Below are 23,195 nucleotides of genomic sequence, written 5' to 3' on the forward strand. Positions count from 1 at the left end.
GGACATGCTGTCCAAGATCCTTGGAAAAGGTTTAATAATTGTGGCTATTTCATGTCACTGTCCAGACTGAAAGGAATTTGATTTGCAGAAGGGTTTTGGTACTGACTCTCTAAGGGTTACGTTTAAGATTTCTCAGTTTGGATATTAGAAAAAGGAAAATGCAGCCTTACTAGTGATTTGGAAAATTTTGCATATTTTTCTTCAAGACATCACTTCACTGCTTCTTAAAAACAATAATAATAATAAAAAAAGATATGCTCTTCTCCTATGCATGTGATTGTAGTTGAAGTAATATGAAGTTTTAGTGAAAGACGACTTCATCTTACTGATATTTCCTTTCTCAAAGCACTGAAGGCAATAAAATAAGAAAAGCTGATATTCCCACTTGAACTCCATTCAAACGCCTCCAGTTACTGTGTGCTGCAAAAGCACATTTCAGCTCACACTTTTTTTTCTGGATCCCTCTTCTGTGTCAGAACCTGGTCATTTCTTACAGAGTTATTTTAGTGTGCTGTAAGGGCTGTCCCACATCTGTAGCCAGGCTGCTAGGCTGTCCTTAGCAAAAGCCTCATTTCCTTGCTTTCTGCAGAGAAAACTATTTATCTGCCAGACAGCCCCCTTCGTGGCAGCACAGTATTGTTAAGATGTCTCCTTTTAATTTCATTTAAACCCTTTTATATCTTTTAAAGTGCTAATGCTTTAAGGCACCCACAGTTACCATTTTTCTCGTTTTGAATTCCTTCAGAGGAAGAGCCTTTCTTGGTAAATGATATTTCAGTTTCCATGGTGCTCCTTGTTACAAGTAGCTGCTCTTTTCATCACCAAATGGTGCAATTTTCATTCATGCCCGGATATCAATGGTAACATATAGCAGCAAATTGTTCCTTTATGATCCTGGGCATTGTGGAAACTTTCCTGCTTAAAATTAAACGTCAAGGAATTTAGCAAGTATGAAAAATTTGTTTTTTATGCCCACACACATAGACAGACACGTGCTCCTCCTTCCATCCCTCTCTGCACCCAGGCATTCGTCTTCCCTCCTTACCATAAGGAGCTATTAATATGCTATCAGCAATGCTTCCTAAAAAGTTCAGCTGCAGGGCCAAGGGGGTGGTGTTCCCTCCTGCACCCTCTGCCAGAGCCAGCGAGGTGTTTTGTATTCAGGCTGCTCGCTCCCAGGCTCTGAACTTGAGCAGCTCATTTTGGGAATGATAGCAGCCTTGCCAGCCCGCTCCCTTCCATTACTCAAAGTGTTGCTTTGCCATTCCCCGTGCCATAAATCAGAAACATACCTCTTCAGTGTGGACAAGAGAAATCCATCCAGATCGAGGCAGGGCTCTGTTTCCACGCCAACCATGCTGCCTGCAAATGCAAAGGGTGCTGTGACAGGCCATGTGGGTTTTAGTGGGATTCCTTTTGTGACCACCATAATCTCTTTCGTTGTTATGTGGTAGCCACTGTCTGCTGACTTGGGTTTCACAGCTAGGAGGCATGATCCACTCGTTTCTCACCTCAGGTTCTCTTGTTTATACTACTACATTTATATTTATACTATACTGCTTCAGGAAAGGTGGCTGTGCAGGGTGATGGCTCTGCCTGCTTGTAAGTCTGCAGGGAACTTCAGGAGACTTTGGTTTTCCTCCAAAATGTTGATTCTGCCTGGGGAAAGGAGACCTTGTTTGTAAATTAGATGCTCAGGGAACTCATATTTTTAAATTCTCAGGAGAGGCTCCCACAATAAATAAATCTACTTTTAATACACAGTTACATCACCACCTTTCTTTTTATATTTAAGTCTGGTCCTGTGGAACGTGTTTGCACTGAGCAGTTAAGAGGAAGTTATTCCTGTGATCTTGTGCTTGGTAAGGCAGCTTGGAGGGAGTGTTTTCAACTGCACCTCTGCCCCACTCCCTTTCGTTTCCATACCTGAGCTTGGTGTGGGCAGGTGTTTTTGTTTTCACAACCTCATGTCAGGTTTGTGGTTCCAGCTTCCTTGCCTGCAGGCTAGCACCGTGATTTACTATTGCTCCTCACCATGATCTCTGCTACTGGCAGTGCTGTAAGCACTTCCAGCAAACAGGCCTCAGAAGAAAATAAAATGCAGGAGGTTGTGAAAGAGCAGAGGTGCTCCCTTCATCTCCTGGTGGAGCAGGAAATAGGCAATAAAAGTCAGCTCTGAGTTTTTGCATCTCTGGTGGAGAAGGTCACAAACTTCCTAGAGTAAATGAAGGTTTCCCACAAATGAAATAAAGGGAGGATGTCAAAACACAGATGCTAGGTAGAAGCATGGAAGTAATTCAGCAAACCCAGGAGTGACCATAACTTTGTATTTGAATCCTCTGAATTTAGATTATGCTGCTTTTTCAAAGGCAAGCTTTTGTGAGAGTGGCAGACACACCCACATAAACCACACACTTATTGAATACCCTACATCAATGAGCATCTTCATTTGAGCCCCTTCACTGTCATTTCAGGTTCTGAAATGCTAAATGCAGGTTCTTTGCTAGAGATCCTGCTCAGCTTCTGCCCACATTTCCAGTCACCTGGCTGTTCTTCAGTTAAGCCTCCCAGACTCATCATAAACATGAGTTCCCAAGGCAAGCCAAGATCCATGAAGGGGTGGATGCTACAATAAGAAAGAACAGCCAACATAGGTCCTTGGAATCTTTGGGTCCTTGGAAGGGATGAGACCTAAGGGTCAAGTCACAGTGCAATCAGCTCTGATTATTCATAGGTGTCCTGGAAACAGTCACAAACTTTGTATAATGAGTTTGCAAATGAGGTCGTGTGAAGACATTGAACATTTCCAGGCACCTGGTTGTTCTCCAGTTAAACCTTCCAGACTCCCTGATCATAAGCATGAGCTCCCAGGGCAAGCCAAGATCCATGAAGGGGTAGATGCTGCAATAAGAAAGAAAAGCCAGCATAGGTCCTTGGAATCTTTGGGTCCTTGGAAGGGATGAGACCTAAGGGTCAAGTCACAGTGCAATCAGCTCTGATTATTCATAGGTGTCCTGGAAACAGTCACAAACTTTGTATAATGAGTTTGCAAGTGAGGTCGTATGAAGACATTGAATAGTGTCACTCGATGGACATATGGAAATGGTTTATTGAAGAGTTGACAGGGACGTCACCGGGTGTGATTTATATCTCATTTCACCTCTGTGTTCCATTTCTTTCTTTAAAGAGTTATTTTTAGAAATCAAGCCCCCATTTTACTTGCATTTCATGTTATTTCAGCAGCTCTGTGTACTGCCTCTCGTGCTGGCTTTCTGGCTCCTCACAGTGCTCACACACTTGCTGTATAAGAAACATTCATGGCCAAGCAGAGACAGCATGACTAATATTTAGTGTTATAACCTCAAAAGTCCTTTGTGGATTTAGCTGCCATCTTTCATATCTGCTGTGTTGGCTTCATTTTCTTTGGGAATGCCAGGAACACTATCCACTTCATGTAAAAAGATTCAGGATCCTGCTCGAACATGAAAGGTCTCTTTAGCTGGTACTCCAAGTTTCAGAGGAAACCATTCTGCTCTTCAAAGAAAGGGTTTTTTTTCATAAGAAGCATTGGCTTGACAAGTCAGGGCTTGGGCTATGACATAAATGAACACAGCACTCTGGTGAGATCTGCCTTGCCAGTCGGAGTTGGTACATGATGCAACCACAGCCAGGTTTAAACCTCTATTAAATTAAATTTGCCTTGAAATGTAGCAATTATCCCCAGACTCTCCAGGGATGTGGACAGATCTACATTGCTTGGTACTTCAGCTGGGAGGGTTTGCTTAGAAGGAGATTTTATGAGAAAACTGTTACCCTGTGCAATTGGTACCTTTCTAAGTTTTAGTATTTATGCCAACTGTCTTTTTAGGAAAGCCTGCTGGAAAAGATATTAAAAACAGTTAAGAACTTAATAAAATCTACTGCCCATCCCAGCACACTCATAACACAGTTTGACCCTTTAAAGTCAGTTGGCCACAGGAGACACTCTTTTCACCTGTTGTCATGCTGCTATGTCTCTAAAGATGTCAGAGGTGCAGAACCTCTGACATCAAAATGGAGAAGGGAGCCCTTTAATGCTCCTCCAGCAGTAACATCTGTGGAGCATGTGGTGGTGTAAATAAGAGTGCAGCTTAATAGCTAGTCTTTCCTTTTTTTCAATTCTTCCCTGTAAAAATCACAATGAAGGGAAGATGAAGAGAAGTCAAGTTATCCAATACTTTCTGAGCTGCAAGCCCAAAACCGACAGCTCTGACCTGGAACATAAGGCTGGAACATATTGGGAGGCAGTGTAGGGAGAGAAGCAGTGATCTGCTAAAGAAGTCTTTGCTAGAATAAACCGTAATAGCTTGTTGCTAAAGTCAGTCATTGCAGAGACATTTGTATTATCATTTACAAATATGTGGATTCAAAAGGTACTGTGATGATTTCCATCCTTTTTGTACCCCTATTCCTGGCTTTGATTCTGTCCTGGGAGGTGGCCTCCTTTGAAGTTTTACATCCTCCTTCTCTCCTAACAGATGGGTGAGATTTTTTCACCCGTTGGTATGATGAGAACCATTTGATCCCTTCAGTGTAACAGACTGTCTTGCAGGTTGCTTTTCACATGAAAAACATGCATTGGAGATAAGTTTGTATTAAAATATGCTGCTTTCCCATTCAGGGTTTGGGATTGACATAGCTTGCAGAATGTCCAACTGGGAATGGCAAGGAATATAGGCTGGGCTCTGCACTTCCTAAATCAAGACTGTATGTCTCCTGGTCTTGCACTGAAGTCCTGGGAATATTAAAATACCAGAACTCTCTTGGTGCTTCCTGTATTGTGTTTGGTTATTTTGTCAAGTGCCAGGTTATTAGGACAAATTTGCACTTGGGATTTGTGCCAAACTTTGTCCCTATGGACAGTGCAATGTATTATTAGATTTCTTAAGAGTGCCAAATCCTGGAAACTGTTCATTTGGAAAATTGTTTAACAGATTGCAAACGGTGAATAAATTATTGCACAAGGGAACTTTTGAAAAGCATCTTGAAACTCCTGTGGTGGTAAATTTTCAGCTCAAGAAATGGAGCATTTACAGGCTCATGCTCTTGCAAACTGAACCAAATGCTTGCCTGGAAACTGTGTGAAGGAATTAGGACTTTTACTCTCTTTTTTTAATTTAAATGTAACAAAGTATCGTTCACAATTTCTATAACAGAGTAAAGATGAGGTTTCTCTCACCTATCATTACCAGTAATTGATTGATTTGTCTAGACCTGATTTCTATTTCCTGGCTGAGTCTCATTGGTGTAGCTTTTTCCACAACATTCTGAACATTTGTAAAACCTAGTTTGGAACATGAGGCAAGGAAATGATTTTGGTGTGGCCTCTAAACAATAAAGGATGTGGTGACAATGTGTTTCATACTTGTGAGCTCAGCTGACTTGGTGGGGCACATTTGATAGTGTGCTTGGCATTTCGTAGCAAGAACAGCCCCCAGTGGTCACAGCTCTTAGCACTCACTGCTTGCTGTTATAAAAGTTGTCATTAAGCTGGGATATGAGCTGTAGGCTTCTGGGAATGTTCCTCAGCTGATTTATTGACATTGTTGTTCTTATCCCCAGGTTCTTGCTCTGGCTTTCTTTCTCATTCTCCCATTTTTTTCTTTTCTTTTTTTTTTTCCCCCCTTCTCTTATTCTGTCTTCTCTATGTTTTTGGTTTTTTTCTGTCAAAAATATTTGTAGAAGGTAGAGCAGTACCAGAGCAGATTATCAGAAGATCTATGATTTTGCAACACTGAAGGTCACATCCAAAGCCCAGTGGATATCCTGATTAACTGAACCCTGTGCCCTAGCTCCAGGGCCCTTGACAGCCTCTGGAAGGAGGAAATTTGCTTCTAAGCTGTACACAACATAGCTCGGCAATGCGTTGCAGCCCTGTATAGCCCCAGGACAGACTAGCTCTGTTCCTAATGCTGAATTTTTCTCTGATGATAGATTCATAAGTGGCTCTTTTTTTCTAGGAAGGGGAAGTTAGATGTGCTCTTCATTTAAGCTGTTGTGATTTTTCGTTGCAGTTGCTTTGGCCATAGGGCAGGAGGGAAGGGTTTGGTTTCAAATAGTGGCTAGAGGTGGGTGTATCTTAAAACATGTAGAGATTCAGTTCAGTTTTAATCAACTTTCAGATGCTTAGAAGACACCCTAATTGTCTGTCATCAGATTTTATAAAGACTTTTTAATTATACTGTCAATATTTTCCTGATTGAGGTTTCCTCAGATTTTTTTTTTTTCCTTTCCTTTTGATACTTTCTTAAAAATTCTGGGAAAAGAGGTTCATATTGCAAAGACTTTCCTGGCAGTGGTTTCTCCTTCTATCCTAAGAGCAGCCTACTTGAATATTGTCTTGGCAGTAATGCATGAGACTCTTCCAAATCATTGTATAGTTTTGGAGCTGAAGTGAGCACCTCAAGTTCTACTCAGAAAAGCAGCTGATTTGAAAAGAATTCTTCTTAATGTTGAAATCTGTTGAGGCTGTACTCTGAGATGAAATGCAAAAGGAAAGCACTGCCCTACAGTAACCAGTAGCCACTTAATGCAAGTACAAGTCCTGGGTCTTCTTTGAGTAAATAAAATATTGAAGCTTTCTGTATCTGAGCACAAAGTGTTATACTTTTTAAGCCATTGGCCATTCTGAGGTTTTTACTGGTTAGATGAGGTTTCTGTTTGGGTTATAAGAGATTCCTAAGAAGGGTCCTAATGAAATGGTCGAGTTTCCCAACAGAAGTTTGAGTTTGAATGAATCAAAATCTTAAAGTGAAAACGTTTTTTTTCTTGAATTCTGTTTGCGTTCTAAGAGTTTTTTTCATTCCTAAGAAGGGTCCTAATGAAATGGTCGAGTTTCCCAACAGAAGTTTGAGTTTGAATGAATCAAAATCTTAAAGTGAAAATATGTTTTTTTTTTTTGAACTTCCTGACTCCCTGTAGTCCAAAACTCTCAGTTGTGAATTTGGATTCTATCAGAAACATGGTTTATTGGTGTGCTAACACCCTATGTTGTGTTTGATTCATGCAGAAGTGAAAACCCGAAATCTGCATCAATAGGGGCAATTTACTGGAGAATAGAACTTATGATTATTTTTTTTCTGATTTGGAAGTCTAGGAGAATATCTAAAATACAAGGAAGCTGGTACAGTGATCCTCCAAGGCAAGGAGATAATCTTTCTTGGTAACAGCTTCAGAGTTTTTATTCCAGTAGCGTGAACAGTATGACGGTAGTTCATAGCAGAGAGTTTGCTAATTGGGAACTGCCTCTTAAATTGGATGGCTAGAAAAGACATGATTAAAAGCTCTCACTTAGTGGTTTTACATATGGTTCGTGCCTGTCTGTCTGTGCTTTCAGATGATTCGAGGACCAAGTGTAAATCTGAACTGAGGTGTCAGTGAGAAACGAACCCTTCCGTATTACTCAGCCTTGAAATCTTGAAACTGGCCTTTCATTTTTGTCTAAATCTGTCCTGGAAAGCAGTGGCTAATAAGCAGCACTCGGAGGGGCTGTGTGGGAAGGTAAGGCAGCCCTCTGAAGGCCTGCTCCTGCCGGGAGACAAAAGGAGGTGCAACCTGAGATGAGGACTCGGGAGCTTAGAAGTCACAGCATCCCTTGTGCTGCTCCAGGCGTGAGTTATGATGTGGGGGCTTTTTAATGAGTAGTGCTTGCTGACTAGTTCTGGCTTGATGTGTTTTTGTGGGTTTTTTTGGGTTTTATTCTTCTCCTGAGGTGTTGTTTTTGTTGTTGTTGTTGTTGGTATTACTATCCAAGGGGGTTAGTGATCTTCAGCATGAGAAGGCAGGACCTGCAGAGCTAAGAAAACAGTTGTGTTTGGAAGGAGGATTATTTCTTTTCCTCTCCTTTAGTTTTGAACTGCCATTTTGTTTTAGGGAAGGTTAGGCTGGGATTTAAATTAAGGGTGAAGACAGCGATTTGTTTTGGTACTATAAAATATATTGGGGGGGTTTGGTAAGAGACAAAGATAGTCTCTCTTTCAAAGATAGTTTGTTGTTTAACAATGTGGTCTCAGTTATTCAAATGGTATTTGTGAGAATAGTATAAAAATTGCTAGTTTGGGCTGGAAACCTTTTTGTTTTAAGTTGGAGTAAGTGTGGATTTATCCAGTAGCTTGGTGGTTAAAGCATTCTTCTGTGATGCAGAAGACAAAATATGGGTTCTGAGAGGCTTTGAAAGCATGCATCCTTACATTGAATCAGATACAAAGTGGGCTGAACTCAGTTTACACCCAGGCCAGGTACAAAGCTTAACCAAACAGGTTGCAAAATATCTGGCAGCCAACCTGCAAAAACACTTTTTGCACAGACAGATTCTCAACACACCATTCTGAGGTATTCTCTGAGTCAGTCACTTTGTGGCTTTTCCAGCAATACAGCACTTGCATTCTGGGCTGTTTGCTCTGGTCTTTGCCCTTGCCTTCTCCATCAACAAGCACATCCTACAAGCTGACAGGTTCTTCTCCTCTCAGCTTCTTCACCTGAGACCGTGTTCATGCAGGATGGTCATGTTTACCCAGAGCTGGTGCTGCAACATGGCTTGATCCTCTTGCCTACCTGTGTGTCTGAGTTAATGACAGTATTTCAAACCATGGTTTCTAAGTGGGCAAGATGTGCAACAGTGATACTGTCCCACTTTCTTTATTTAGTCTCAGCTTAGAGCTTCTTTTCAGCTCTCTACGGGCATACCGATGTCCAGGGTTTCTGTGAGAAATAAGGACTGGTAGTGAAAAGGATCCTTAAATTCTGACCCAGCTGTGTTTCTTTGAGAAAAAAAGATCAGAAAATAATGGACCCTCTTTGGGGCTTCCTATTTGGCTCAACTTGAAAGTCAGTATGGGTAGGCAACTCAAATGGGCCATACTTCTTGTGGTCCTCATGCAACCTCTTGACATCCCCAAAGCAATCCTCCCTCAAATGGTTTCTCACCTCTTCGTTGCAACCCTATTGGCTTTGTCTAGATGGTTTTGTTCAGGTATGTTATTTTTTACTGCCCGTTTCTGATGATGATATTTTGGGATCACCAAATGTGTATTCACCATCGTTAGCGGCTTCTTCTCATGTTATTTGTTTCATGTGCAGGGAATAGCAACCAGATTGCAAAATAATGAGCTACCTTGTGTATTTCAGAAACATACCCCTCGCAATATGCATTTCAATGATTATCGTCACAGTTGGCTATGTGTTAACAAACGTGGCTTATTTCACTACAATCAGTGCTGGGGAATTGCTGCTTTCAAAAGCTGTAGCAGTGGTAAGTCACAGAAGAAAAAATACAAAGCTATATCCCTGCTGCAGTCGTGTTTGTTGATATATTCTTATTTCCAGGGGAAAAAAATTGGAGGGACACGTCCAGTCAGGCTCATCTATGGCTCCTGTTTTATGCCACATATTAGCATCCCAGTGAACTTAGACTGATTTTTGACTGACGAATGGGATTATCTTTAAGGCCATTAATAGCATTTGTAATCTCATGTTAGACCACATTCATTTAACTGATAAAGTCAATAGGACTTAAATTTTATAGCCGTGTACGTGCTTGAAAAATTCCATGGTAAATTCTATTCTAGGCTGAGCTCCTGGGAAGCAGGAAACACAGAGAGCTGTGGAAGAGGGAGCTCTGAACTGTCTTTTGTAGCAAGAAGCTGTAATGTCTCTGCACAACGTGCGTCCCGAGCACTTAGGAAGGGAGTTGCTGTGATTACTGGAGTTCATTTGGGAAGGAGTTACAAGGCAACCTGGCTTGGAAATACTGCTTTGATTGTTCTGGCTAGATTGTGGCGATGACACTGATTTTTATATTTATGGTATTTACTCAGAATGAGGAAATAAAAATTTCCATTTCCTTTCCAGTAGTGACAGTGCCTGTGGCTATTTCAATTGACATGGCATTTTAAAAATGACCAAATTCTGTAGCTCGTGGGAGATTTAGAAACAACATTTTGCAAACCTGAAGAAAACTGCATGTCTCCTGTGGTGCCCCAAACTCCAATTAAAGCTCTTCTGGTGACCTAGATCAATAAAACATGAATGGATAGACTATATCACTGGGTAGCATCAGCTAAGTAAAATGAAGGCTGTAATAAGAAAAAAATTAGTTATGCAGATCAGACTTTGATCTATTCAGAATAGGTTTTCTTATTTGGAGTCATAATGGTCTAAACTGATATAAATCAGGGCCTGATTCCACCTCCCCAGCATTGCCTCAACTGGCAGTCTTCCATGTGCAGTCAGGATTAGGGGTGGGAGACCTCATCAGCAGTAGCCTTGGGATCACAAAATAAGAGGTGACAAATGCACTGTCACAACTTTCAGGGAGGGACACAGTAAAGGGATATTCATAAAAAATTACTGTACTTATTAATGTTTTGTTAATAGAGTAAAACGACTTGAATTGTTTATGGAAAAATCACTGCCTGTTTCTCTCTCCTCCAACAGACCTTTGCTGAACGACTGATGGGAAGCTTTTCTCTAGCTGTACCAGTATTTGTTGCTCTCTCCTGCTTTGGATCTATGAATGGTGGCATTTTTGCAGTCTCCAGGTGAGCATTGCTGGGGCTGGAAGGCATGGGATATACACTGAAGATGAGGAAGCAAGGGGAAGGGAAAGTAGGATTCGTTCCTTCAGCAGAATGACTCTGATGTTTACCACATGTGGGGCTTTTCTTCACTTTGTTCCTGTTGAGTTCAGTATCTTCTTATTAGAACTCTTTGGTTTAGAAACAGAACCCTCTGGGCATAGCACTTAATGGCTGCTTTGTTTCATGGGAAGGAGGGAAAACTAGAGGGAAAATATTAACTAATTCCAAAGACTGATCACAGTGCAAGGTAAGGAGGGGACACCTTCAGAGATGACTTTGATTTCTGCGTCTGGGCTTCTCCTGCTAGTCTGTTCATTCAGAACACCTCAAAGAAGCCTAAGAAGTGCTGCTGTGCTCTGTGACTTTCATGAGCCGCTTTGCCTCGTCCCAGTAATGAGCACATTTAAAGTCTGTCCACATTTATTTCCCACCAGGATGTTCTTCGTTGCATCCCGCGAGGGTCACCTTCCGGAAATTCTCTCCATGATTCATGTCCGCAAGCACACTCCTCTGCCAGCTGTCATTGTTTTGGTAAATCATACAAACAAATGTTCCTGCACAAGAATTCCTATTACAGGCTTGCTCTGGAGGATTGGAACAGAATTTGGGCACTGCTTGAGTCTTGTTTATTAATGTGGACGTGGGCTTCGGGCAGGGCAGAGGACAGGAAGGAGAGGAATGAGATTTGGGAGTTGTTCTTATTCTATCATCATCTTACTACCTTGTCTGTAGCACTTGACTGCCTACTGCTGCAACCTCATTCATGTCTTATTGCCCTTCATTTCAAAGGACCCACTAGTGATGAACTAGTTGCCTTTCAGAGAAGCAAGTTCCAGTTAAACAAACAAACAAAAAAGGGATTCATTTAACTGAAAATGCAGCTAAACACCAGCATCTGGGAGCACCCTAAAGGCTCATTATACCACCTTATAGTGAAAAATGCAAACAATTATGCACTAAGATAATGGAAAGGGAACCCTCCGAAGTGCAGTGTAGCTGTGATTAAAAAATGAGAGAACGTGTGCTTGGGCAACAGTCTGTGAATTGTCTAAGGAAAAGCACCAGTATTATAGTGGAAATCCTATTAATGACTGCTAAAATAGCAGCAGAGCTAAATGTTGGCCATGTGTTTGCATTGCAGAGTAATTTGTATGGTAAAATGTTAGGACGAAATGTCAAAATACCAATCTCAAACCTCAGTTTGTGTAATGCCAGGAAGATTTTTACTGAACTTCAAGTTTTAACCATGAGTGTTCAGCCTGATTTTGGGACCAGTGACTGTAATGGATCTGGACAGACCTCTAGTAGCCACAGCAGATGACACACATCCATGAGTCTACGCTAGTAAGGTCAGATGCTCTTGCTGGAATTTGCATCAGTTTTTGCTATAGAGGCCCATAAGCTAACTTTTGAAGCATCAGCTGAAGTGTTGGACTTTATATATGCACATACAACCAGCCATAGGCTTCCAAATTTTGAAAATTAGGCAGTGTGATTATGATGAAAAGTTTTATTAGAATTCATGTCACATAAACATTTACTTTGCGTTTCATTTGGTTTTTTTGGGGGGCTGAAGTAGTCAGACCTTTTGGGTAAATTTCATCAGCTCTTTTCTGTGGAATGAAATGCACAAAATGCATTGTGCTTTTTTTTATTTATTTTTTTAAAATTTTTTTTCCTAAAAGCTGTTTTCTGCTATTGCATCTGGTCCTGTTACACCAGTGCATTGACTTCCTTTGAAAACATCACATTCTCATATGAAGATGGGTTTCCTTCAGAGACTGTAATTCTTTTTTTCCTATCTTATTGCAACTAAAGTAACTGCATCAGTACTCTGCATTTTAGAATTTTTCTATTTGATTTCTCCTACCAAAGTCTACACACTGTAAGAAAGGAAAGAGCTCTTGAGAAACTGAGCAAATGAGCACGTTCAGTGATTGAGACTTGTTAAATTTAAAAAAAAAAAAAAAATTTTAGAAATTAAGAACTCTGTTTATGTATGTATGTCCTAATATTTGATAGATGCATGTGTAGCAACTCCAAGAAATCATACAATTTGTAAACCCACTTTAATTCTTTTTTCTTGGTAGGTTTCCTTCACTCTCTGTGGCCCTTTCTTGCATTATCATGCGTGTAACTCAGATTTTAAACTACCAGGGGCTGAGTCTATATAGAAAAAAATCTTGCCCAATATAATTCAGTGGTAAAACTTCCTTTGACCTTTACAAAGAAGGAGTTTGCTTAATATCTGTGTGTAAAGAACCATGCACTTTGTAAGTCATTAGAGGTGGGAAGCCAGAGACCCATATTTGAAATATTGATTGCTGTGGTTCAAATCCATGCTCTCTTCACTGGTTTGAAAACAAAAGAGGCAGAGGCTGTGAGTCTAGATAACTAAGACAAGTTAGTTTTCCTCACATAAAGATTTAGCCTAATGTTTTACTGCATGTGCAGTTGATTTGACTGTTGGCTCATTACAAACCTAGACAGGCTGTCATTACTAGAATCTTCCCTCTTGCTGAACCATAGGGGCTGCAGTGAAGTTGACTGATTCCATACAGACTACCCTACAGAGCTGATCCAAACTACAAATATTCTGCTTTTGTCCAGATTACCCTGAAAGAGATCCCTGTAACCTACACTGATCATCTATCCCAAGGCACGATGCTCTAGTTTCATAAAATAAAACTCATGAGCTTTCGCCTGCCTCACAGAAGCTCTGTATCTCAGGACAGCTCTTTAATGATGAAATTCATTTATTCTCCCATCCCCTTTCCTTCTTGCTGTTCAGTAGCCACCTGAGTGACAGCTAAATGCTTCTCTCTGCTTAGAAAAGTTTACATTTCCAATGTGCAATGAGCCTGCACCCTGCAAGCCTGAAGGGTGTGCTGCAAACACAAGCTGGTGGCAACCTGGTGTGCCCAGCTGGCATCCTGTGGTGTAGCTCCCCTTGACCATGCCCTCTTTGCTGAGGTCCTCTCTTGCAGCCTGGGGGATTGTAAGACTTCTTCCTTCCCCAAGACACCTCTGCTTCCATATGATCCAATGTGACCAAAATTTGACTGCTCTTATCACTCGTGTCAGTGATGAGCAAATAAAACTTCAGTGGGTTGATGTATTTGTCAGATCCATGTCCCTCAGGTAGCTCTGTGAAAGGCTGTGCTGCTCAATTTTCCAGTTTTTTTTTCTTTTCCCCTGTGGAAAAATTTGACGTCGCTGCTGTAAAATAATAGAGATCAGCCCACTAAGCCCCTCTGATGTTCTGAATTTCTTTTGCAGCATCCTCTCACGATGATAATGTTATTCAATGGAGATCTCTACAGCCTCCTGAATTTCCTCAGTTTTGCCAGGTGGCTTTTTATTGGACTGGTAGTTGCTGGGTTGATTTATCTCAGATATAAACGGCCTGATATGCCTCGTCCTTTCAAGGTAACCTCTGCTCTCCACTGTTTTACATGAATCCTTCTCTCTCCTATCTATTGTGTAGTCAGACAGTAAAGGAGCACTTTCTGATGTAGAAAGCTAACCTCTTTTTTTTTTTTTTGAGAAAAACAGAGTGAATAGAAAACAGTCTTTTGCACTGAAAGGTCTCTGAGTGTTTTCCTGCAAGCTCCCCAGCACCACTCTGTCTGCATTCCCTTCTGGAAGAGAATTCTTGCCTATTCCCTGCTGCCTGGGGGGCAGTGAGTGAAGTTCCTGTGGCAAAGTGAAGGTGTTTGCTCAGTTTTACCTTTCTGTAACACTGAGGCAGCGTGATGCAAGTTGTGTGAAAATACCTCTGGTCCTGTGCAGTCCTATAGGCTTCACTCTGCAAATATCAGGGTTACATGGGCCAACCTGATTTTCAACCAGTCCTCTATTTAATGTCTCTTTTGATAGAGGCCTGAATAATTTTGCCACCAGAATTCACGTCAAACACAGGTATTAAAGTTAAACATTTATTTCATTCCCTATCCAATATAGAACATGTTAATTCAATGTGCAATTGTTAGTGCTGTTATTATGATAGTTGGGACTTGCAATGGATTTGCAGACACAGTTATTGTGAACCCAGAAAGAAAATGCTAATAGTCTGGCTCATTGAACAGTGACTGTTTTAGTCTTGGTTCTGCCATTCTTCTTGCTTATTGTAAGTAATATCTTACAAAGTAGGTTATTCCACTTTGTATCCAGAAAGATAATGTCCATCCTGAAAAACAATGGAGGAATCTATCCCTATTTGTACATTGCCAAGAAGCCTATTTTATGAAGAACTAAGAATGTGCACTGTTGCATTCTTGTAGGTATATCTGTAAATAAGAAGGTCAACAGCACAAACTATTTTGCTTTGATTTAAAAAAAAACAAAAGCATTGGCAGTGCACAAAAGAAGAACTGTAATGCTTCAAGGCATGAAAGGAAGAGAATAATCTCCAAGGAATTCTCCATTACACTGAACGCCTCTCAGGCCATGCCTGTAGGCGTTTCCTTCAGAGCTAACATAGTGATTGTATTGGTGTGCTTGAAAATGGAGAGAATTAATTTGATATTGTTATTTTTTGTACTTTCCACAGTGACACTGATAACAATATCAGTCATACAGTCAGAAAGTGCTTTTTCACTAGCTGTCAGCTGCATAACGCTATCAAATATCTTTATCACTAGTCAAATTGGTGTTTAATTTGCTCTCTTCCTGCTGGATTTTGATTTTTACCTTAGGAAGAAAATCAATATGTTCTTAATAGTTTTAAAAGGTGACTTGAACTCCTGGTTGTGTTTTAAAATGTTTTCTAATAGGTAATTATCAAAGAGGAAATCTTTACTGTGGTTAGAGCTGCTTACTTATTTACTGGGGGAATTAGAGCTAAAGGACTTTTGCAATGTAACTTATTTACAGCCCTTACATTTGAAAGGATGTAAAACACTGTAGAGTTTTAGTGTGTAATTAACAGACTTCTGTGGTACTCACTGCACAGCACTCTGCATAGCTTGGTTTCTGCAGTCACTAACATTTTGTGTGCATGTTCTAGGTACCCATATTTCTCCAGAACTTTCCTGTATTGCTGGATTTTATCCGATTTATGTTCTGTGAAACGTTAAATGTCTTAGTCCTTCAAAACAAGGGCAATGTAAAGTAATGGTTCTTTGTGTGGTTATGTTCCAGGTGCCTCTATTTATTCCAGCTTTGTTTTCCTTCACTTGCCTCTTCATGGTTGCACTGTCACTTTACTCTGATCCGGTGAACACAGGGATTGGATTTGCAATAACCCTGACTGGAGTTCCTGCCTACTACCTCTTTATTGTATGGGATAAGAAGCCAAAGTGGTTCAGAAAGCTCCTAGGTAAGTTCCAGTGGGACTTCTCTTCTTCACGCTGACTCTGGGAGTTCCTCAGGGCTCCTTGTGTTGTGAAATCCTTCCAATCTATCCTCCCAGCTGCTCTGAACTGAGGAAGATAATGCAAGTTTCTTTTGGTGCATTCCATAGCATTGCTCTGCTGGTTACAGTCAAAATCTGCTAACTAACAAGACATGTTACAGCAAGCCCATTCTTCAGCTAGTGATTGACTTTATTGACTGCATGCCTCTCCCCCTGTCCCCCTTTGCCCTCCCTCCCTCTCCTCCAAACCTCTGATTCCTTTTAAATCACCCATCTCCCTCCCCTGGCTGTTGACCTATACTAACAGGGACAGTAACACATTCCTAGGAGAATCAGTTTGGAAACTTAAATATCACAGTTGTGGTGAAAGAATGGGCTTGGTGCTCCCTGCTTGAGACCATGTGTCTGTGGGTTACCAAGGAATATTTGGAACAGGACAGGTTCAGGCAGGCTTCATATGGGGATGGTGTCCTTAGCAGTGGCTCATGACAAAGTGATAGCAAAATACACTGTGCTTGACACATCTCTGTGGAAACTGTTCCTGTGCTTCGTGAATAACAATGATTGCATCACTTGGCTGTAGTATTTCACACCCGAAATACACTGAGAATCATTTTTATCTAATTTCTTTAAGTTTTTGGAAGCATTTGTGGAAGTTCTGATGTGTTGGACAAGGGTTATTTAGAGCATAGAAATTAAACAGAAGGCAATATCATTTATTATAGCTCTGTAGTCTTCTCTCTTTTGTCACTTAGCATGATAAGTTGCCCAAATGGAGGTAATATTCAAAACACGAAACAAGAATGTAGGCAAAATATTTGAGGAATGATGGATCATTTATTAAACAAAACATAAAGAAATCTCTTGTGCTGCAAAACAAAAACTCAACCCATGAAGGTTTTCAAGTAAAAATAGTTTATTTGTATAGGTGCTGAATCAAAAATGCACTTTATTCTCTCTGCTTCAGTCTTAAGGGATGATTTAAAATAAGCTCCTCACAGTAAAAGCATGGAGATTTATATGTATCTTATTATACTACAACCTTTCATATGTATTTTCTCTATATAAATATAGGTAATATTGTTATATCCTATTATAGGATTCATGAATTTCCCTCTCAATTCATGCTGGGAAGTCCATAGACAATAGGGCAGAAATTATTTACAGGAAAAGATGTTAGTTTAAGGCTAGCACATGCTATAGTCCTCTTAATTGTATATCCATAAAGTTATAAATTACTTGCAGCATCCTGGGAGTGGGTAGAAAGCTCCAATGCAAATGAAAACAGCTGTATGCAAAAGGAAACTCTACTGGGGCTAGTTGGGGGGTTGTCTATTTATAATTCTTAGCTTTGACATTTAGGGAGGAGGAAATCTTCCCTTATCAAGCCCAGGAGATTTTGAGCATTTTCTGTGAAGTCTCAGAGGTTTTGGAACACCGTTGCTTGAATCTCTGGCCACAGGATGCCAGTGTTGAACTGCATTCCTTGGGTGAGAGAAAAAATATTCTCTTTAAGGTAGTCTGGGTAGATGTGAAACTTTTTCTGCCAGCTGTACAATGAAGGTGAATCTTCTAGCTTTTCAGATAACACAAAATTCTCCTCCTAGAATTAAGGCCTGGTGCTTGTGTAATACCTACGGATGGAGACAGTGTACTGGCTCAGGGGGGAGAAAGCAGCAAATGCCAGTCAGTGGGTAAAACAGCTTGTTTGCTTTGCAATTATTATTCCCAAAATAACAACAGTAATGAAGGAAAACTGGTGCTGACAGTTGTGGGGTGGAACAGAGTGGAGATTTACTTGTTAAATAATTCTTTATTTATTTTTTTTTTTCCCCTAGAAGAAGCAATAAACCTTCTGTGTGGAGTCATTAAACTGGCATTATTTTGTGAGTGTTAAGGGAGCTTCATTGTACAGCCTGAGAGCATATTTTAAAGGTATTGAATGAGGATAAATTCACTTAAGGTACCTCTGTGAGATATAGGAAGGAAAAGTCATTGAGCAGCTGCAGGCTTAATACTCTAACCTTGAAACAACATGCATTAGGTGTATATAGGCATGAAAGAGTAATTCCAGACATGAGGTAAAGGACAACATGAAAAAATGGAGTTGTCCTTTAACAGGTAAATTTTTGCCAGATTAACTGGGCAATTTTCTTTGAGGAGATAACTGATTTTTCTAGGCAAAGGAGAATGTGATAGATCCAATCTACTCAGACTCCAACAAAGCATTTTGTGTAGTACCACAGGGGGAGTCGAAGCCTGTTAGTCTGGACACAGCATCCTGCTAAGGTGACTATTCCCAGGCTGCTCCATCTGTGCAGCTCAGCACAGGACCAGGGTGTTGTGGGGCTCTCTTTACTCATTTGCAAGGTCACCTCGTTGGGGAGTTTGACTTGTTCAGCTGCCTAGAGGTGCTTTGGAGATGAGAGATGATGGCTGCTCATAGAACCTCCAGGGAACGTGTGGGATTCAAGCAAAGGGCAGCACTAGTGCCAAAAGACATGGGTACAGTCCAGCCCCACATAAGACTAGACTAATATCCAGAAGAGGTTTTGTAAGGATCAGAAGAAAGTGATGAACAGCCAGAGTGAGTAAAAAAGACCCAGCCTGAAGATGAAACCCATTGATGAAAGGGGTTTCAGATTTGTTACAGGCCTCAAATGCATTACCCAAAAAATGCTCTCCAAGGCTGGACATCTTTGTTCTAAACATTTTGACTGCCCTTAACAGCATTTACATTGCCCAATCTCCTTACCAAATTACTGTGTGGGACAAAAGGTAACTTCAGAGTTTGTGGGGTTAAGAGGGTGGTATTTTGCAGTGAGAATGACATTTTTTCTCTCCTCTTCCAAAGAAATTTTGCTGTAGCACCCGTTGTGCTGGGATGAATAATTTTCAGCTCGTACAGGCTTCATTTGACCTCCACTTTCTTGCTTTTTGTAGAACTAATGTGAAAATGAAAAAAAGTCAAGCCTAGCAAATCCTACGAAGCAGATCAATGTGTAAAAGGATGTGACACCAGCACAAAGAATACTTTTATTTGGACTTCCTCGGTTGAAAACCCAGCCTTAGACTCATATTAAAATATCTATTTCTTTACACTGGATTGAATTACAAAGAGCTTAAAAGCTGAATCCTGCTTTCTACTGAGCCTGAGCTATCTCTTTATGTAACAAAATGTCTCTTTCAGAGTTATTTACAAGCACCAGAGGATGACACTCGTTCACATAGTACATAGTGGTATATGCTCAGTTCACTTCTCTTTGTTGAGTTCCTGATGTTTAGATCTGCAGGAAATCATTTCAGCATTTTGCTGTCACAGATTTTATGTCCAGTCTTATAAGCATGCAGTAAATTGCTGCTTTCTTTCCTCACACCAGCTTTATGTGGTGCTTACGTTAGATAACAGGTCTGGGTTTTTTATAAAGGTTGTTCCCTGGGACCTATTTACAGTGAATTCTCCTCTTGAAGGGGAAAATTAGGGTTTAAAGTAGGGGGAAGTCATCTTTACTGTCATGGTATGTTAAGTTGTCTTGTTACAAATGTGAAGCTAGTCCTGTAACTTCAGGTGTTGCTCAAAGCAGAAAATATAGAGATACTGACTGCAGAAAGTTTGGAACATTATTTTTTTTTTCAGGAAAAAAAAAAACAACCTTCATACACTGTCATATCCTGAGTGTATTGCAACCAAAAAAACCAATCAAGCACTTCAGCTTCCCCCCTAACTTTTCTGATTGCTCCTCTACGGCTGCAACCCAGCACAGAGCAAAAGTGCCACGTGGGAATGGAAGAGTGGCAGCATCCACCTCCCACCACAGCGAGGGCAAGGTCTGGCTGCAGGTGGCTCTGTCCAGTTTGTCTAACAGGATATTAAAATCACAGCCAGCTCTCAAGATGTCCAGGCTCCCCCTCTGCTGCCATGCCCTTTTCCAAGAGTTGTTCTACCATGGCTCAGCTTGACAGAAAGTCTATTTCTCCTTCCTTTGCTCAGCTTGGAACCTGGAAGGGGTGGGATGGCAGGGGCAAAGCCCTGCTGGCTTCCTGCTGCTGGCTTTCCTCCTGCCCTTCACCCTGGCCACGCTCAGCCCAGCTCTGAAGTCCCTGCTGGGGGGGAGGGAGGGAGGCAGGAGGCGAACGCAGTCCCTGGTGGCTCTCAGCCTCTCTGACCCCATCAATTTATAGTCTAAGGGCAACCTGGCTTTGCACTGAACCCGTGACCTGGAGAGAAAAGCAAAAGATGGTAGAGTCTGCCTTAGACAGGAGAGCAGGAAAGAAGTTTCAGTTCAGATCTTTTGTGAGTTGCAGAGTTTTACCCTCCCCACTTTACACCGGTCTAAAACCCAACATATCACACCAGACAAGGAAATTTAGAACTTTCTCTTCCTGCATGTTTAAAATGGGTTACTACAAAAAATAGTGACGTGAAGAGTGGTAAGAGAGGGCTCTTTTACTAGTCTATATTTCTAGATGTATTTAACTGTGCCATTTATGAATCAGTACCCTAGAAATAAAACCACCAAAGACACCAGAAGGAAATAAATGTCCTGAGTGACAAAAAGGGTGAAGCTGCTTTGGAAGTGTGACATTCTTGGACCTGTAGAGCTTTGTAATCATTGTTTCCTTTTTTTTCCCCCCCCTCTGTTTCAATTAAACAGATATTGGCAGAGCTAAATTAACTTTTTTAACTCTTTCAGACATTTATTTCAACGTTGTCATTTTTTTAACACTAAGCAGTCGTGGAGAGTAGTCATGCTTTAAGACAGCCTTTAAATGTATGCAGACCTTTACTTTAACAGCTTTATACCTCCATTCCTTTCCATGATTGTTGTATATGCATAGCCTTGGATCAGAGACAAAGAAAACATAGCTATAAAGAAAAAAAAATCAGAAATTTAAATGATTTATGCACCTGGTATACACGACCACTGTGAACTGCACGTGCATGTAGGCTTATAGGAGCTCAGATAAATTTTTTGACTGCTTCTGCCTTCTCCATTCCCACTAAAATTTCCCATGTGTTTGCTCTTGTCTTTGCAGACAGGGTAACTATAACATTGCAAATCCTCTTGGAAGTCGTCCCGTCAGAGGAAGACCAGAAATCATGATTTTCATGTACACCTTTTGGCTTGGTGTTTCATTTCAACCTGAAGAAGAGGGTAGGGAGGTTTCTCACCCCTACCTCACGTTCTACAGACTGGAGGAACAAGTCATAGATGAGCTGGATACTGAGCGAGTCAGTTACCAGAACTGTATTTTTCTGATGTTGCAAACTTTTTGTTGATGTGGTTGGTTTGTAGTAGAAAGCAAGAACTTGTGTGATGAGGGAACGCATCTCTCCACTATTTCTTTTGTTACAGTGTCATGTTTTAACAAGCCGTAGGTTCGTCAGACTAGGATTTTTGATTGCATTGTTACTGAAAATAGGTTTGAGCAATGTGTAAGTAGCAGTCAGCTGTACTGTGAAGAATGTATCCTGCTTTTTATCTCCAAGGAACTCAACTCTCACCAGAGAAAGGGTGAGATAAAGCTCTGCTGAGTTTCACTTACTAATATTCTTCCTATCACTTCCTTTGGCAGCCCAGTTTGGCTTCTTTTGGCTTGCTGGGAGCCACCAGCATGCTGAGGTGGAAGCACGGTGGTTTCCACACCTTCATGGTGGGAAATCCAAGGTTTCCTCATTCCAGAGTTGTTATACTTTAGCTGATAGAAACATCCTCTAAGAGTTAATATTTCTGCCAGTAGGGCAGGAATATTTTGACCCAGGGCCAGTAATTTCATATGTGTTAAAGATTCTTTCAGTCTGGAAATGATTTCTTGTTTTGCCAGTGTTTCTTTGTGTACAGACATGTAGGTAATTCAGCAACTGAGTGATCACCTCCAAATGAGTCAAAAGATTTGAGGCTGATCTCTGTTGCTGTATGAATATTTTCTGTCTGGAAGCATATGGACCTGTGGTTTTCAGTCAGGAAAACCTGATTTTAAAGTTTTATATCACTGTCAGTAGATAGAAACGAGTACTACTTGCTGGTGGGAATACTGTATAGACATGGCAATAAATACAGTATTTTTTTATTAATCAGACATAAGGCAACCTACAACAGGTTTTTTAAAATAGGATAAAACTCCTAATTTGCACCTAATCTGTGCTTTTCATTCAAGCACATCCCAACTAACTGGGTTTTGAAACACCAAGCAACATGTGCTGTGCCAATGTCTTCTTCCCAGTTTTATCTCAGCAGAAACAGAGAAAGGCTGTCAAAACATCAAACCAAATAAAATCCATCTTCAGAATGATGTTTGAGCTATTTGGCTCAAATATGAGCTGAAGTTTTTCCCTTCTTTTTAAGATTGTTAAGATAATTATTTTTTTAAGGCTCAGAAATTCAGTCTGCTACTGTTAGTCAAAGACTACACAACCTTAAGATTGAGGTTTGTTATCACTCTCTTAAGAATATAATGCTTAAATATTGAATGCACTACTTTTTTGAGCTGTTTGCTATCAGCAAGTCAGATGTTTCATGAAAATTTTCATGGAACTAAGCAATATTAAACTTCCTAAATTGGGAGAAAAGCACAACTAGTAGCCAGACCACTACAGTAAAGGGAGACTGTGTATTGTATATGTGTTGTATATATCCATAATATCTACTGTTTAAAGGGTGTACAGTAAAATGCCTTAAATTTATGTGTTTTTCTTTCCTGCATTTCTATGGTGTCATTTCATAGAAGTAGGGAAATGGGAGTAGCTGACTATGTGGAAGAGCAGTAATTTAAGACACAGAAAACTTTTTGCAAAGGATTTTTTTCTTTGAATGTTTTCTGTTTACAGAAAAGGCGTTATTTGAAACTTTTTTAGACAAACATTTTGAGAGAGATTTTTATGTTGACTGCCTGTGTCTAATTAGTGTTTACATTTGGGTCAGAATTCTGCTTTTGAGGCCATCTTGATTCCCCAGGGTCATCGTGGAGCATCATCAGAGTACACAAACTGCATTTTCCTCTGATAGAAATAAACTGCTGGGGCCCCTCCACCTAAAACTCCATGAATAGATGATGTGTGCATGGGATCACACCAGAGATAGTCCAGAGCAAAGCCTCCTGAGCATCGATAGTGTGGATGTCAGGTTTTCAGCACCATTTCCTTCCATATATTCACTCCTATTGTGCCACATTACTTGAAAGTTTAAACTTAGGCAGTGTTAACTTCTAGAAATAAATGGGCT

At 40.6% G+C, this 23,195-nt stretch overlaps 1 protein-coding gene across 1 annotated transcript; it reads left to right on the top strand.

The window, feature by feature from the left end:
• Positions 1-5,461: 5,461 nt before the first annotated feature.
• On the top strand, positions 5,462-21,077 carry LOC103780072 (cystine/glutamate transporter-like; the record flags this gene model as incomplete). Its single annotated transcript, XM_008947719.1, is given in 7 exon segments — positions 5,462-5,559; positions 9,166-9,289; positions 10,474-10,577; positions 11,051-11,147; positions 13,896-14,045; positions 15,759-15,936; positions 21,010-21,077. Coding segments are annotated over 7 exon segments (819 nt in total), but the record flags the coding sequence as incomplete, so codon positions are not given.
• Between the last annotated feature and the right edge of the window lie 2,118 nt (positions 21,078-23,195).

Source organism: Merops nubicus, unplaced genomic scaffold (genome assembly GCF_000691845.1).
Source record: "Merops nubicus isolate BGI_N331 unplaced genomic scaffold, ASM69184v1 scaffold16169, whole genome shotgun sequence".
Classification (NCBI taxonomy): domain Eukaryota; kingdom Metazoa; phylum Chordata; class Aves; order Coraciiformes; family Meropidae; genus Merops; species Merops nubicus.